Source organism: Malus domestica, chromosome 02 (assembly GCF_042453785.1).
Source record: "Malus domestica chromosome 02, GDT2T_hap1".
Taxonomy (NCBI): Eukaryota; Viridiplantae; Streptophyta; class Magnoliopsida; order Rosales; family Rosaceae; genus Malus; species Malus domestica.
The window spans coordinates 3,392,436-3,406,210 of record NC_091662.1 but is presented as its reverse complement, the minus strand read 5'-3'; the positions used below and the strand labels follow the sequence as shown (position 1 = coordinate 3,406,210).

General features: G+C 33.8%; 2 protein-coding genes across 8 annotated transcripts; one reads left to right on the top strand and one right to left on the bottom strand.

Moving 5' to 3' along the window:
* The first annotated feature begins 4,048 nt into the window (after positions 1–4,048).
* On the top strand, positions 4,049–12,365 carry LOC103426625 (disease resistance protein RPV1-like). 4 transcript variants are annotated; one of them, XM_070805817.1, is made up of 6 exons: positions 4,108–4,248; positions 8,629–8,698; positions 9,147–9,768; positions 10,120–11,191; positions 11,394–11,672; positions 11,817–12,365. In XM_070805817.1, the coding sequence occupies exons 3-6, from the start codon at positions 9,236–9,238 to the stop codon at positions 12,210–12,212; spliced, it is 2,280 nt and encodes a 759-aa protein (XP_070661918.1). In that variant the 5' UTR covers positions 4,108–4,248; positions 8,629–8,698; positions 9,147–9,235; the 3' UTR covers positions 12,213–12,365. The 4 variants fall into 4 exon arrangements, with proteins under 4 accessions (XP_070661917.1, XP_070661915.1, XP_028965427.1 ...); XM_070805816.1 differs by lacking the exon at positions 8,629–8,698 and having other exon boundaries at positions 4,049–4,248; positions 9,035–9,768; XM_070805814.1 differs by lacking the exon at positions 8,629–8,698 and having other exon boundaries at positions 4,067–4,248; positions 11,433–11,672.
* On the bottom strand, positions 12,335–13,713 carry LOC103426626 (uncharacterized). 4 transcript variants are annotated; one of them, XR_528153.4, is made up of 3 exons: positions 13,382–13,713; positions 12,882–12,999; positions 12,335–12,604 (listed from the first exon to the last, which is right to left on the bottom strand). XR_528153.4 is itself a non-coding variant. In XM_008364710.4 (3 exons), exons 1-3 carry the CDS (start codon positions 13,545–13,547, stop codon positions 12,449–12,451), a joined length of 450 nt encoding a protein of 149 aa, XP_008362932.1. In that variant the 5' UTR covers positions 13,548–13,695; the 3' UTR covers positions 12,335–12,448. The 4 variants fall into 4 exon arrangements, 2 of the variants coding, with proteins under 2 accessions (XP_008362932.1, XP_008362933.1); XR_528152.4 differs by having other exon boundaries at positions 12,882–13,149; positions 13,382–13,640; XM_008364710.4 differs by having other exon boundaries at positions 12,882–13,009; positions 13,382–13,695.
* Between the last annotated feature and the right edge of the window lie 62 nt (positions 13,714–13,775).

The following is a 13,775-nucleotide window of genomic DNA, read 5'->3' as shown; positions in this document are numbered from 1 at the left end:
GTTTGTTAAAAAAAAATCATTTGATAACTAATTTAATCACATTATTATCCACGTGCGAAATTATCAGAGCCACTCTGCCGTTCGGTGTGGATGTGCCGGCGAGGACGCCGGGTTCCCCTTAAGTAGGGTGGATTGTGAGATCCCACATCTACCAACGGAGAGGGGGTGATGTGCCTTATATGTACATACTCCCCTCCCTATAGCACGAGGCCTTTTGGGAACTCACTAGCTTCGAGTTCCATCGGAACTCCGAAGTTAAGCAAGTTCGGGCGAGAGCAGTCCTAGGATGGGTGACCCACTGGGAAGTTCTCTCGTGAGTTCCTAGAAACAAAACCGTGAGGGCGTGGCTCAAAGCGGACAATATCGTGCTACAACGAAGCCGAGACTGAGATGTGACAGAGATACCTTTTTTATAACCAGCATTACACGCCTCTTAATATGTTTTGAACGTGTTGAAAAATAGAGAAAATAATATTTAATGAACAACTGATTGAATCATATTATTGCGAACCTATTGTGAGGTACTAATTAAAAAAAAATAGTACAAAAAAAATTAATTATTAAAAAAACACTGTTAAAATAACGAAAATATCCATGCCACGTTTGATGCATTATTTTGGGTTGTCTTTGAAGTTTTTTGTTTGAGGGGCATTTTGGTCCAAATTTGTTTGTTGAAGCTTGTGACCAAAATCATGCATCAAATAATGTAGGGGTATTTTAGTTTTAACAATGTTCATTCCAAAATAATGCATCAAATAATCTTAACATTGTTGTATATATAAAATGTTGCAAACATTATTACATACACTTTAAAATTTTGATTTGATCAAAGAAATGTGACAAAAGGTATATATGATTACTTGAACCCTCTCCTCTCCTCTAGGGTTCATCCTTATTTCTAGAAATTTGAAAAACATATAATATCAAAGCTCTCATAACTTTGACTTTTATTTCCCACAAAAGCAAAACCAAAAGGTTTCATCAGATCATATTTCTTTCGTGAAAAATGTTAAGGAGACTTTTTTAAAATAATTCTTTATGAACTCTCTGTCACTTTATAATTTAACGTCAATTTTCGTGTCAACATTATAAAATATTGTGCAAAAAACACGAGGCGGCAGAAAGTCTATAAAGCATCTCACTATTAAGAGAGTATCCTTAGAATTTATCTTCTTTCATTTCCCGTCCTTCCCCATGGCTTTGGCTTTGGGTCTGAGCTACCAGACTCTTGTTCTTCCCAGAAAAGCCATGGTCAAAAAAGAGACACACAAACCCTACTATACATACATATATGTATATTTTCAAGTACGATTGATTTCTTGATGGATACGTCCCAACTCCTAAATTAATTATGCAAGTTTTGCAATTATTACACATATTTTATTACTAATCAATTACGTAGATATTCGTTCTTAGCTCCAACCAGAACTTGGCCCACTCGGGCGATTATATTCCGCATGCCACCAAAATGGACTAATTCAAGCGTTCTAGTACGCCCGACTTTTCGCCCAATTTAATTTGGCTAATAAAAATATCTAGGTATGAGAAGATTTTCTCTGTCATAAGGTGCATATAATTTTAATACGACAACAACCAAGTGGGTTAAAGACTTGGTTTAGTGGACTCAAAGTTTTGTCCCTATTTATATGACAAAATGATAGTCAAATATTTAAGTAAATGAATAATTTTAGATCATACTAGAAGAAATCCCTCATAAACCAATTAAAGCAGCTGAATCCACATAATAAAATCGGTCTTTATAAAATTTACATTAAGAATAAAGAAAATAATATTTAATAAACAACTTATTGAATCACATTATTGCTAGTCCATTGTGAGGCTAAGCCCACCCTCCTCCCCATTCGTGTAGATAATATCGTTTATTAAAAAAAAAAAATCATTTGACAACTAATTTAATCACTTATTATCCACGTGCGGAAAACTTTTTTTATAACCGGCATTACACGCTTCTTAAGATGTTTTGAACATGTTTAAAAATAAAGAAAATAATAAGAAAGACTAATGAAAATGGCTTGAAAACTTTGATTTTTAACGAAAATGAAAAAAAAGTGTTGTAAGTGAATAGTACCATGATTGATTTTTTAGAGTAAAAATGTGATTTTTCGTTAAAGTAAACAGTACCGGGAGCTTTTCGTTAAAGTTCCCAAAATAATATTAAATGAACAGTTGATTGAATCACATTATTGCTAGCCTATTGTGAGGTACTAATTAAAAAAAACAGTACAAAAAAATAATTATTAAAAAAATACTTTTAAAATGATGAAAATACCCCTACCACATTTGATGCATTATTTTGAGTTGCTTTTGAAGTTTTTTGTTTGAGGGGCATTTTTGTTAAATTATTTTTGTTGTAGGTTGTGACACCAAAAAACAGTATTCACTTTATTATTGGCTTTATATGTAGAAGATAGACTTTTGTTTTTGTTGGAGCTTGACACGCTGTTGTGCAACCATTACCAATATTCAATCGGTTTGTAGTTATCACTTGATATAACAAAAAATTTATATATAAAGTTCCTTAACAAGAAGGCATAAAAAAGAATTTAACATAGATTTAACCCTTCTTTGGCACAGTCCTTTGGTTAAGAAGCTGAGTTTAGTTGTGGGGTAAATTTACAATCTAACAATAACAGCTTACCATCTTTCTTTTGTTCTGAACCAACAATGGCACACCTGACACTAACAACCAACTCATTTAAAAGAGCCTAATGCCTACAAAAGGCCTCCAAAAGTACTTTTAAACTGACAAAGAGTTCCAACACTCTCATGGATATTGTGGCATCCAACAATTTCTTTGTCTACTGATCATTCTTCTAATTGCTCAAGCCACATTCAGCCGGACACCTGACTCTCTTGGCCTGAGCAAAGACTCACGAATGTACTTCAATTAATCTATTACAAAATTTAGAAAAATTAATTTATTACACTCAAGATCTATTTGCTCAAGCCACATTCAGCGGAACACCTGACTCTCTTGGCCTGAGCAAAGACTCACGAATGTACTTCAATTAATCTATTACAAAATTTAGAAAAATTAATTTATTACACTCAACCAACGCCCCACTTGACACAATCATCTTTAAAGACCTACGAATCCACTCCAATTGGAATTACTTCAAAATTCCTTCATTTCATCTTTTTTCGCCCAAAGTAGATGCACATGTCTTACAATTAAAATATAGAGCAAAGTATCAAAATTCTCTCAAAATAACTAATAATACTAATTGAGATTAGGTAAAAATATAGAATAATATCGACTCATCACCGCACATCTTGAATAATTATTTTTATATCCTTTCATATTTGGGTCTGTTCTCTAATCCCTTTTGTTTATTATGCGGTTGTTGGCATTCTACTTCTCAAATGCTTCTGAATTTCAACATAAAATAATGCATTATTGATAAGAATCACTACCAATAATATTTTGGATAGTCTTTATCCTTTCGTGTTCATATCTTTGTTCTTTTCCTCTCTTTCCCCGCACCTTCCCGCCCGGCAGTGAAGAAAGATTATTATATTAATTATATGGACGACTTTGAGGACTGAGGAAATGTTGAATTGGCTTCAGTGTTTCAGTATAATCGGTCCAGCAACAGAACAACTGTCATTTTTTATTTGAACCAATGCAGCACCATAACGGTAGATACCACCATGACAGATTGATGAGTGTTACAAGAATATAGATTACAATTGATGGAAAAAAAATCTTAAGATATAATCACAACTAGTTAATTACTACTTGACTTCTCAACTAAAAAAAACGTTCCACTTGCTAAGGAATCCAATGTCTAATAAGATTATTTTATTACATTAGTTAATTTGCTCCAATTAGATTTGGGGTCGTTACTTGCATATATAATCATATCATAGTTTATACGGATTGATACCATGAATAGGTGAATAGCTGTAATCACTGCTAATAAGTCATTGTTATAATCTGTTGCATAGTCTTTGTCTTTTCATGTTCATTTCCTTCCTCTTTTCCTTTCTTTCCCTTTTTAAACTGACAAAGAACTCCAATACTCTCATAGAGAATTGTTGCATCCAACAATTTCTTTGTCACCTGATCATTCATCTACTACCTCAGGCCACTTTCAGCTGGAACACCTGACTCTCTTGGTCTTTACCATTTGAAGACAGGAGACTGTTAGAGTTTAATAGCTGTACTAGCTAATCACCGCCAAGAAAGTCATCGTATGCAATTTGCGGCCAGAACTCCAAGTCCAGGTCATATAAAAAGCGTTAGCTCCCTTGTCCTTTCAAAACATTGTTTATATATGTATATATGGTTCATTTCGCAATGGTGTTTAGCAGTTTAATCCTTATGCGCATTTTGCAAGAGTTTTTAGCAGTGGAGCCTAAAAATTGATCCATTTGGGTGTATTATATGGTCCACCCCCATATATTTGCCTCCTTGAAATTCCTGAAAAATAAAAGAGCATCTTCTTTGTCAATCATATTTGACATGCATCTTAGTGTACACACAGTTTCCCCATTTTCTGTCTTCTCTTATTCTTTGTGTGTGTGTGTGTGTATTTATTTATGTATAAATCACAATTCTCAAATAATTGTAAATCAAAGTTAGGCTAATAATCTTAACATGCATCTGAAACTCCTTTGTGCAGAAAGGAGATATCTCAATCCAACAAAACTCAACCACTCTTAAAAGCATTATGTGAACTCTCAACTCAAATAAGTCCTCAGTTTTCATATACTTTTTATTTCTTGATGTCTAGATGGTTTACATAGTTTTTAACCATTATATCATGCAATTTTACATTAACAATTCTATTGTTTCTGATTGTTTATATAAATTTCTTTTTGTTCCCAGCAAGAGGATGTCATGGTGTGGTTTATAGTGGTGTTGAATATAATGGAGAAACTATTCCTTTATCTATTCATGCTGTGGGATTTCAAAGTTGAAAACCACTTGCTTTCAATCTTTTGAAACAAATTAACTTTGTAAAGTAATTAAACAAGGACATTTATGGAGGAAATAAAATTGTTTGGTTTGCTGAGGTAGTGTTTAGATTAATCAATGTTATAGTACACTTTGAAACCTAACTTATGAATTCGTTTTTTAATAGCGAATCTTAAATTATCAATATAGAGAAGAAAGATCCGTTACTTATGGTTTTTAAAGTACCAGTATACAAAACAAAAAATAAAACAAACTATTAGTTTCAATTTGAACACTTCTAGAAACTTAGAGATACATTTTATTAGTTCAAATTTATATACTATTGGAAAGTTAGAGATCTGCTGATTACACTAAATTTGACATTGATAATCTTTCAAATATAATTATTCACACAATTTCTAATCCTACAACAATGCACGGACATCACTTTCTAGTAAGCTAACTAAATATGTTTCTTGTGTGATCGTTGATATGGACAAATTTTAGCAGAAATTTGTTTTTCCCTCCATTCAAATGATTCAAGTTTTATTCTGCAACCTTACACTTGCCCCATCTACAACTATACATGCACCACTAGAAATAATCAATGAATAAATCCAAGTGTAAAAACATCGGTCTCCTCCCGACCCCTTCCCCCACAATTAAGTGGCATTAAATTAAACTTAATACTCCATTAGTGGTGGTTGAACTGCATAGAACGGATGTGGGTCTTGCCAAATTAATAGGGTCATTCTAGTTAGGACAAAGATTGTCTGCCCTCCTTGTTCCCGTGCCTTTCTGTTTTGTGTGGTCACGGTTAAGCCACGTCATAGAGATAATAAGATAAAAATAAATAGTAATATAAAATGTTAACGTGGCTTAACCATGACTACACAAACAGAAGGGCATGAGAGGGCACGTGAACAAAGAGGGCAGACAATCCTTGTCCTTCTAGTTAATAACTTAATTGTGACTAAAAAGTCCACGTGTCAATTTCAATTTTTTTAATTATTTTATACAAAACAATTATATCTCTCTCTAATATTTCATACAAACTATCCGAAAGAAGCCTCTCCCCTCAATCCATCCTGCAGCAAACTTGCCAAAGCACAAATTATTAACAAATAATGACTGTTACAATTGTATAGATTACCATTGATGAAAAAAAAAATCTTAAGATATTAATCACAACTATTTAATTACTACATGACTTCTAAACTAAAAAAAAAGTTCCACTTGCTAAGGAATCCAAATGTCTAATAAGACTAGCTATTTTATTACATTAGTTAATTAGCTCCAATAAGATTTGGGGTCGTTACTTGCATATATATATATATATATATATATATATATATTTTTTTTTTTTTTTTTTTTGTTTTTTTGGTCAAACGTTACTTGCATATATAATCATATCATATTTTATACATTTTCATAGTTGAATATGTGAATAGCTGTAATCATTGCCAAGAAGTCATTCTTAAAATCTGTTGGATAGTCTTTTGTTTCATTTCCTTCTTCTTTTCCTCTTTCTTTCACTTTCACTGCACCTTCTCGGCCGTTGTTTCTCAAGTTCATATGCTAACATTATTATATTATAAACTTTTGTTTTTGTTGAGCAAAGGAGTTTGACTTGCTGCAGTGCAACCATTACCAATATTTCATCAGTTTGTGGGTATCACTTGGTATAACAAAAAACGTACATATAAAGTCCTTAACAACAAGGCACAGAAAAGAATTGAACACAGATTTAACCCTTCTATGGCACAATGCTTTGGTTAAGAAGCTCGGCTTAGTTGTGGCGTAAGTTTACAATCTAACAGTACCATATTACAATCTTTATTTTGATCTGAGCCAACGGTAGCACGCCTGACACTAACATTTAACTCATTTAAAAGAGCCTAATGCCTACTCAAGGCCTCCACAAATATTTTTAAACTGACAAAGAGTTCCAACACTCTTATGGAGATTGTGGCATCCAACAATTTCTTTGTCTACTGATCATTCATCTAATTGCTCAGTCCACATCGAGCCGGACACCTCACTCTCTTGGCCTTTACCATTTGGAGAGAGTTACTGAGAGTTAAATAGCTGTACAAGCTAATCACCGCCAAGAAAATGATTGCATGCAATTTGCAGCCAGAACTTCGAGTCATATAAAAAGACACTGTTAGCTCCCTTGTCCTTTCAAAACACTGTTTGTATATGCATATATGGCATCCATTTGGATGGTTTACTGTGTGGTTCATTTCGCAATAGGCTTTAGCAGTTCAATCCTACTGCGCATTTTGCAATAGTTTTTAGCAGTGGAGCCTAAATTGGGTTCATTTGGGTGTGTGTTAACATATGCCTCCTCAGAAATTCCTAAAAATTACATTAGAGCACCACTTAATAGTTAATACAACGATTCAGTAAATTGTGATCCTAAATTAGAACTTGTAAATGGCTGAATCATTTACCGTCCATATTGAATAATTCTTTTTAAGAGAAATTAGGTTCACATCCCTCTTTCTTCTATTGAATTGATTAAAACCTTATTTCTTTTTAATTTTTGATCAAGGTCCCTAGCTTTTAATGAACGTCATTATTTCAGTTATAAATTATTAGGAGACTTTAGATCCGGTCCCTAGCCACTAACATTATTTGATTAAAACCTTAATGGTATTCAATTTTTGGTCAAAGTCCCTTGACTTTGTACATCTCATTATTGCTATTAATATATCCCATATTATATGGCATATAAATTAAAAACGATTACAATAAAAAAGAAAATACTCAAAAATTTTGATTGCATAAATATATAAAAATAGGTAACAATGTAACTTTGAAATAATAATTATCAAACAAATGTACTCATAGTGTTCAAAAAATTGAAAAAGGGTACTTTTATAATAAATATGTATACATTATAAATAAAAAATAAATAGATTTCACATTAAAAAATGGGTACATTTTACATAAAAAAAAAGGTATATTTACAAAAAAAAAAAAGAGTACATTTTACATATAATAAAGTGGTACATTTATAAAGAAAATGGGTACATTATAAATAAATTATGAGTATAAATAAAAATAAAAAAAATATGGGTACAAATGAAATTAATATATGGGTACAAATTAAAACTAAAAAGAAAATTGGTACAAATTAAAAAAGGGTTGCCAATTAAAAATGGTACAAACTAAAAATAGAAGTATATGATACAAAGTTTAACCATAAATATAAATATACCAAATGTAATGTTTCTAACACTAAATGAATATACTTTAGAAATAAAATTTAATTATGTTGATATGTAGAAAATGTGATTTTAATCCTTGGTTAAGATTATAGTTAGAGAAATGTCTTATGCAAGATTAAATATTGATTATAGTCATTTGACTATACATCCATGTCAATATATATTATCCACGTCAGTGTTTATTTTTTTGGGTGGTTTTATTGATTCTATTTTTCCAACATTGCCCTTATGTAATGATGGACAATAACAAATTTTAAATGTTGAGTTATGGGTGTGCAATTATTACTTAATATATTTTCAACTGTTTTTCATTTTAAACACAAAAGTTCAATTGTATGAATCTTCCATCGTCCTCTTCTATGGTGTTGTGCAGATTCGTTTATTTGTCTAGGAAGTTTAGCATTTTCACTAAAATCGTGTGGGTTTTTTTTTTCTACATTAAAATTCTAATAATGTCTTTTTAATTTGCAGGTACTATGTATTAGGTACTATGATATAGGTACCATGCTATAGATACTATGGTATAGGTACCATGGTTTAGGTACATTGTTTACTTATTTGGTTTGATGTATTCATTAAATTTTGATTTCTAGAGTTTTGTTTCATTGTGATATGAAACTTTTTGAATTTTAATCAATAATTTCGTTTTCTTATTTGATATGTACCTGAATTTGTTAATTGGTATCTCAATTATTTTAGATGTAGTTATCTTTTATAGGAGGAAATGAGGCACTCAAATCAAATATTAATTGCGGGGTTATTTTAGGAACTTAAATACACATAAAGACATTAAATCCAATGAAATATGAGTTTTAACGTTAATCATGAGGTGGACATCCAGTCAAGGGACTAATTTAAATTTTTTATCTCACACCAGGTTTTTTTGAAAAGTTGATCTCAACGAAGGATTAAACTCCACTAACCCCTATTAATTATTATGGATGACTGTGCGGACTGAAGAAAGGTTGTCTTGGCTTTTGGTATTTCAGTATCATCGGTTCGGCAACACAAACACAGCCACTGCCATTTTTTCCGTCGTGATCTTAACCACTGCAACGCCATTACGGTGGATACCGTCATGACGGCCCATGAAGCCTCCTCTTCATCCTCCTCCGAGTCAAAACTTTGGAATTACGACGTGTTCTTGAGCTTCAGTGGCGAAGACACGCGCCATGGCTTCACGGGCAACCTCCACGCGACTTTAAAAGACCGGGGATTCCAGGCTTATATGGATGAAGACGATCTAGAAAGAGGGGAAGATATAAAAGAGCAACTGTTCCGGGCAATCGAAGAGTCGAGGATCTCTATCATTGTCTTCTCAAAGATGTATGCGGATTCGAGTTGGTGTCTTAACGAGCTGGTGAAGATTATGGAGTGCAAATCCAAACTGGGTCGACATGTTTTGCCAATATTCTATCACGTTGATCCTTCGCATGTCAGGAAGCAGGACGGAGATTTAGCCGAAGCATTTCAGAAACACGAAAAAGACATCTGTGAAGAACAAGATGACAAGAAACGTGAAGCTAAACAAAAACAAGCAAATCAGTGGAGAGAGGCTCTTACAAGAGCTGGAAATTTGTCCGGCCACCATCTTCGAATTACTGACAATAGGTAATCATTCACCTGCTTTTCAAGATTTGGAACATTTTAGTGAATGACTTAATGCTTTATTTATTAACATTTTTACAGAAGCTAAACATTAATTAACATGCTTAATTAATAAACCTTAATCTCTCATACAAAACCTAAACCGTAATTGGAGTTTTAACTAATACACCTAACTTTTATATATCAACGAATGACTTTCTTTCTTTTATTCAAGTTGGTCACAAAATCACATATACTAGGTGGTAGGTAGTGGCTAGTTATTATATATATACAGGAAAGGAAATTGTTTATGTACTGATAGCTCCTACTGAGCTTTCATGGAGTCCCACTAATGCTTAAGAATTTAATTTTCAGGCGGGAAGCAGAGGTTATTAGAAAAATTATTGAGGAGATTATTATGAAATGGCTTCCGAGAACAAATGAACTAAATGTGGCCGAGCACCCAATTGAAATCAAATCTCGCATTCTACGTATTATCAATCATCTTTCAGGTGGTGGATCAAATAAAGTTGTCATGGTTGGAATTTGGGGGATGGGTGGATGGGGTAAAACAACAGCCGCCAAAGCCATTTATAACCAAATTCATGGTGAGTTCCAATCCAAAATTTTCCTTGATGACATTAGAGACGCTACAAGTAAACATGGTCTAGTTTATTTGCAAAAAAAACTTGTTTCTGCCATCTTGAAAAGTAAGCGTCAAATAAGAAGTGTTGGTGAAGGTATTGAACTGATAAAACAAGAATTTCAACATAGAAGGGTACTTCTCATCATGGACAACGTAGATAAAGGGGACCAACTCAATGCAATAGCTGGAAATCAGGATTGGTTTGGTCCAGGAAGTAGAATTATCATAACGACACGAGATAAACATTTACTAAAGAAAGTGGATGAGATATATGAGGTTCAGAAATTGAATGATGGAGAAGCTTTGAAGCTCTTTAGTTGGCATGCTTTTGGAAATAATTGGCCTGACGAAGGATATCTTCAAATCTCAGAAAAGTTTGTTTCATACTGTAAAGGTTTGCCATTAGCCCTTAAAACTTTAGGTTCTTTGTTGTTAAAAAGACCCATAGAAGAGTGGGAAAGTCAACTGGAGACATTGGATCCTGATGGAGAAATAATAGAACAACTAAAAATAAGCTTCCAAGGGCTAACGGAAAAACAAAAGGCTATATTCCTTGACATATCTTGTTTCTTTATTGGATGGAATAAGGAATACGTCGCAAAAGTATTAGATGGAATAATAGATATTAGTATCCTTTGCGAACGATGCCTTGTAACTATTGAACGCAACGTGTTGAATATGCATGATTTGATTCGAGAAATGGCTGGAGTAATCATTTCTGAAAAATCCCCCAGTCATCCTAGAAAATGGAGTAGGCTGAGGAATCTTCAAGAGGTCACAGATGTATTGACAAATAAATCTGTAAGTACATTCCTAGTAAAATTTTGGATTAATGCATCGTACAAGAAAAGCATATATGTAACCTACGTATGTCTATTATAAATTAAACAATATTCACGTGTAGATATACGCATTTTCATTAAGAAGCTCAATTAGGCAAAATCACGTCAAAACATATGCAGATTATCCTTTTTCTTACTCCATATAACCTTTTCTTTAACAGGAATCTGAAGAAATTGTCGCACTAATTATTGATTTGCAGAGCTCGAACAATGATAGTTTCAGTACAGTAGCATTTGCCAATATGAAGAAATTGAAATTTCTCCAGCTATACCACGTAAAACTAGATGGAGAATACAAATATCTTTCCAAAGAGTTAAAGTGGTTGCGCTGGTATAGATGTCATTTGAAGTCCATACCAGATGACTTTTTTCGTCAAGACAAACTAGTTTGTATAGATATGCGGTTTAGCCAACTGGTACAAGTTTGGAAGGGTTCCCAGGTACAATCAATCCCGCATGTTGATGTTCTGTTTCTCTTTGTCGTTTTGATTTCCTTCTCTCTTCTTTTTTTTTTTTTTTTTTTTTTTTAATGAGATCTTCATTTTGAATATTAATTTCACTTTTCCTTTGGTTTTTTGCAACAGTCGCTTCGGAGGTTGAAAATCATGAATCTCAGTCATTCCTATTCCTTAATAGAATCACCAGACTTTTCAAAGGTCCCAGATCTTAAAGAGTTGATATTGGAAAATTGTGCTAGTTTGTCCGAGATTCACCCCTTCATTGGACAGCTTAAAAATCTCTCTTTGGTAAACCTTAGAAACTGTTACAGTCTTAGTTCTCTTCCAAGTGATTTCTATAAGTCCAAATCTGTTAGGACTCTTTGTCTTAATAATTGTCCGAAATTCGGAGAACTGCATGAGGATTTAGGGGAGATGGAATCACTGGAAATACTTGAAGCAGAGGATACAGCCATAAGACATATACCAACTTCCATAGCAAGATTGAAGAAACTCACTCGTTTCTCTGTAAGGTTTGTCTAGAGAACACCCTTCCATTTGGGGATTAGCAACCAGGGATGTGAGATCACATGCTTTTGTACTGAAACTAATTTTTGAAAGGTTGATTGGTGAACTAATTTGTTGTATAAAGGTTACTAAAATACTTTTTGCAATAAGCAGTTCATTCCCTCCTTAGATTTCCACATGTATGTAAATAGTATTGTCTATCTTACATATATTGATAACTTTCTACATGTTTTATACGATTTTACATATCTTTAAAGCCTTAAAGATGAAGGTGAAAACCCGGAATATTTTTTATTCATCTGCCAATCTTCGTAAAGTGGTTGAACAACACCTCCTAACACTGTCACGATTTTAGGACTCAAACATACCATTCCGTTCAGTACAGTAGCTTTACCTTCCAGACGAACCTGCCAATCCAAAAGTAAGACAAACAAAAGATGTTCAATTAACTCGAAGATTTTCAGTGACAAAGCACACAGTGTTCATCATTAAGTTCTACAAAAGTGTTGGTTTCTTAATGCGGTATTATCCAATTTTCCATAATCTAGCTCAATTTCATACTAGTTTGAATACTCAGCTGAACATATTCAAAAACCAAAAAGTGATTAATCAAAGAAATCTCCAACTCATTTACATATAAAGCACAAGCCGAGCATTGAGCAAGCACGAAGTAGCAGAAAGTACCTTAGTTCTAGGAAAGAAGTCGCCAGGGATTGCCGGGATATGAGAGTCCTTCACAGCAACTACCTCACTGCGGCCGTCTGTGAGCCCAAGTTTCAAAAGTCGAATTCCTCGCAAAATCCTACACACTGCTGTTATAACGTCTCTTGCTCAAGCTATCTGATATAAAAATTAAAAAAAAAGGCAACGAAGGACCATATTTTTTCTCTCTTTTTCTATTTTCTCAGCAACCAAACCGAAAACGACCCAATTCTCAATTCTCTTAATCAACCTGCAAGTAGCACAAGAAAGCTATGGAAGAAGAGGGAAGGAGAGAAGGAGCAAGCTCCAATATATTTTTTGTATTTTGATTTCTTTCTAAAATTCTGATCTCTTTTCAAACCAAAGAGCAAGTGCTCTTAATAACAAGTAAAACCCTCAATTACGACTAACTTGACTCTTAATTTGTGATTAAGATAATCACAATCCTAAGTTCATAACAGAAAACGAGAGGTGTGATTTACCTGGAGGACTTTGGGGCTGAGGAGGTGAGAGGACATTCGGAGCGTACGCGGGTCGAGCAAGGAGCTGGCGGAGATGGATTTGAGGTCCATGTTGGTGAGCTCGGCTTCCACTGAATTCCACCACCGTACGCGTGTCGCCGGACAAGGCGGAGTGGATCAGGATCATCGCCTTCACTTGTTCGAGATCGCCGAAGTACCCCCCTCAAGTTCTTAGGGTTTCGATTGCGGCGTCGGAACTCCCCTGCATTCTTTTAGCGCCTGTTTGCAGCGGCGTTTGATTATGGGTTATTATGTCGATGTTTTGGTCTTGCTTGTGTTGATAAATTTTGAGTTTAAAGTTATTTTTTCTGCCAAAAAAAGTCTATCTACGTACTTGAGAAATTTTGGTACGCTG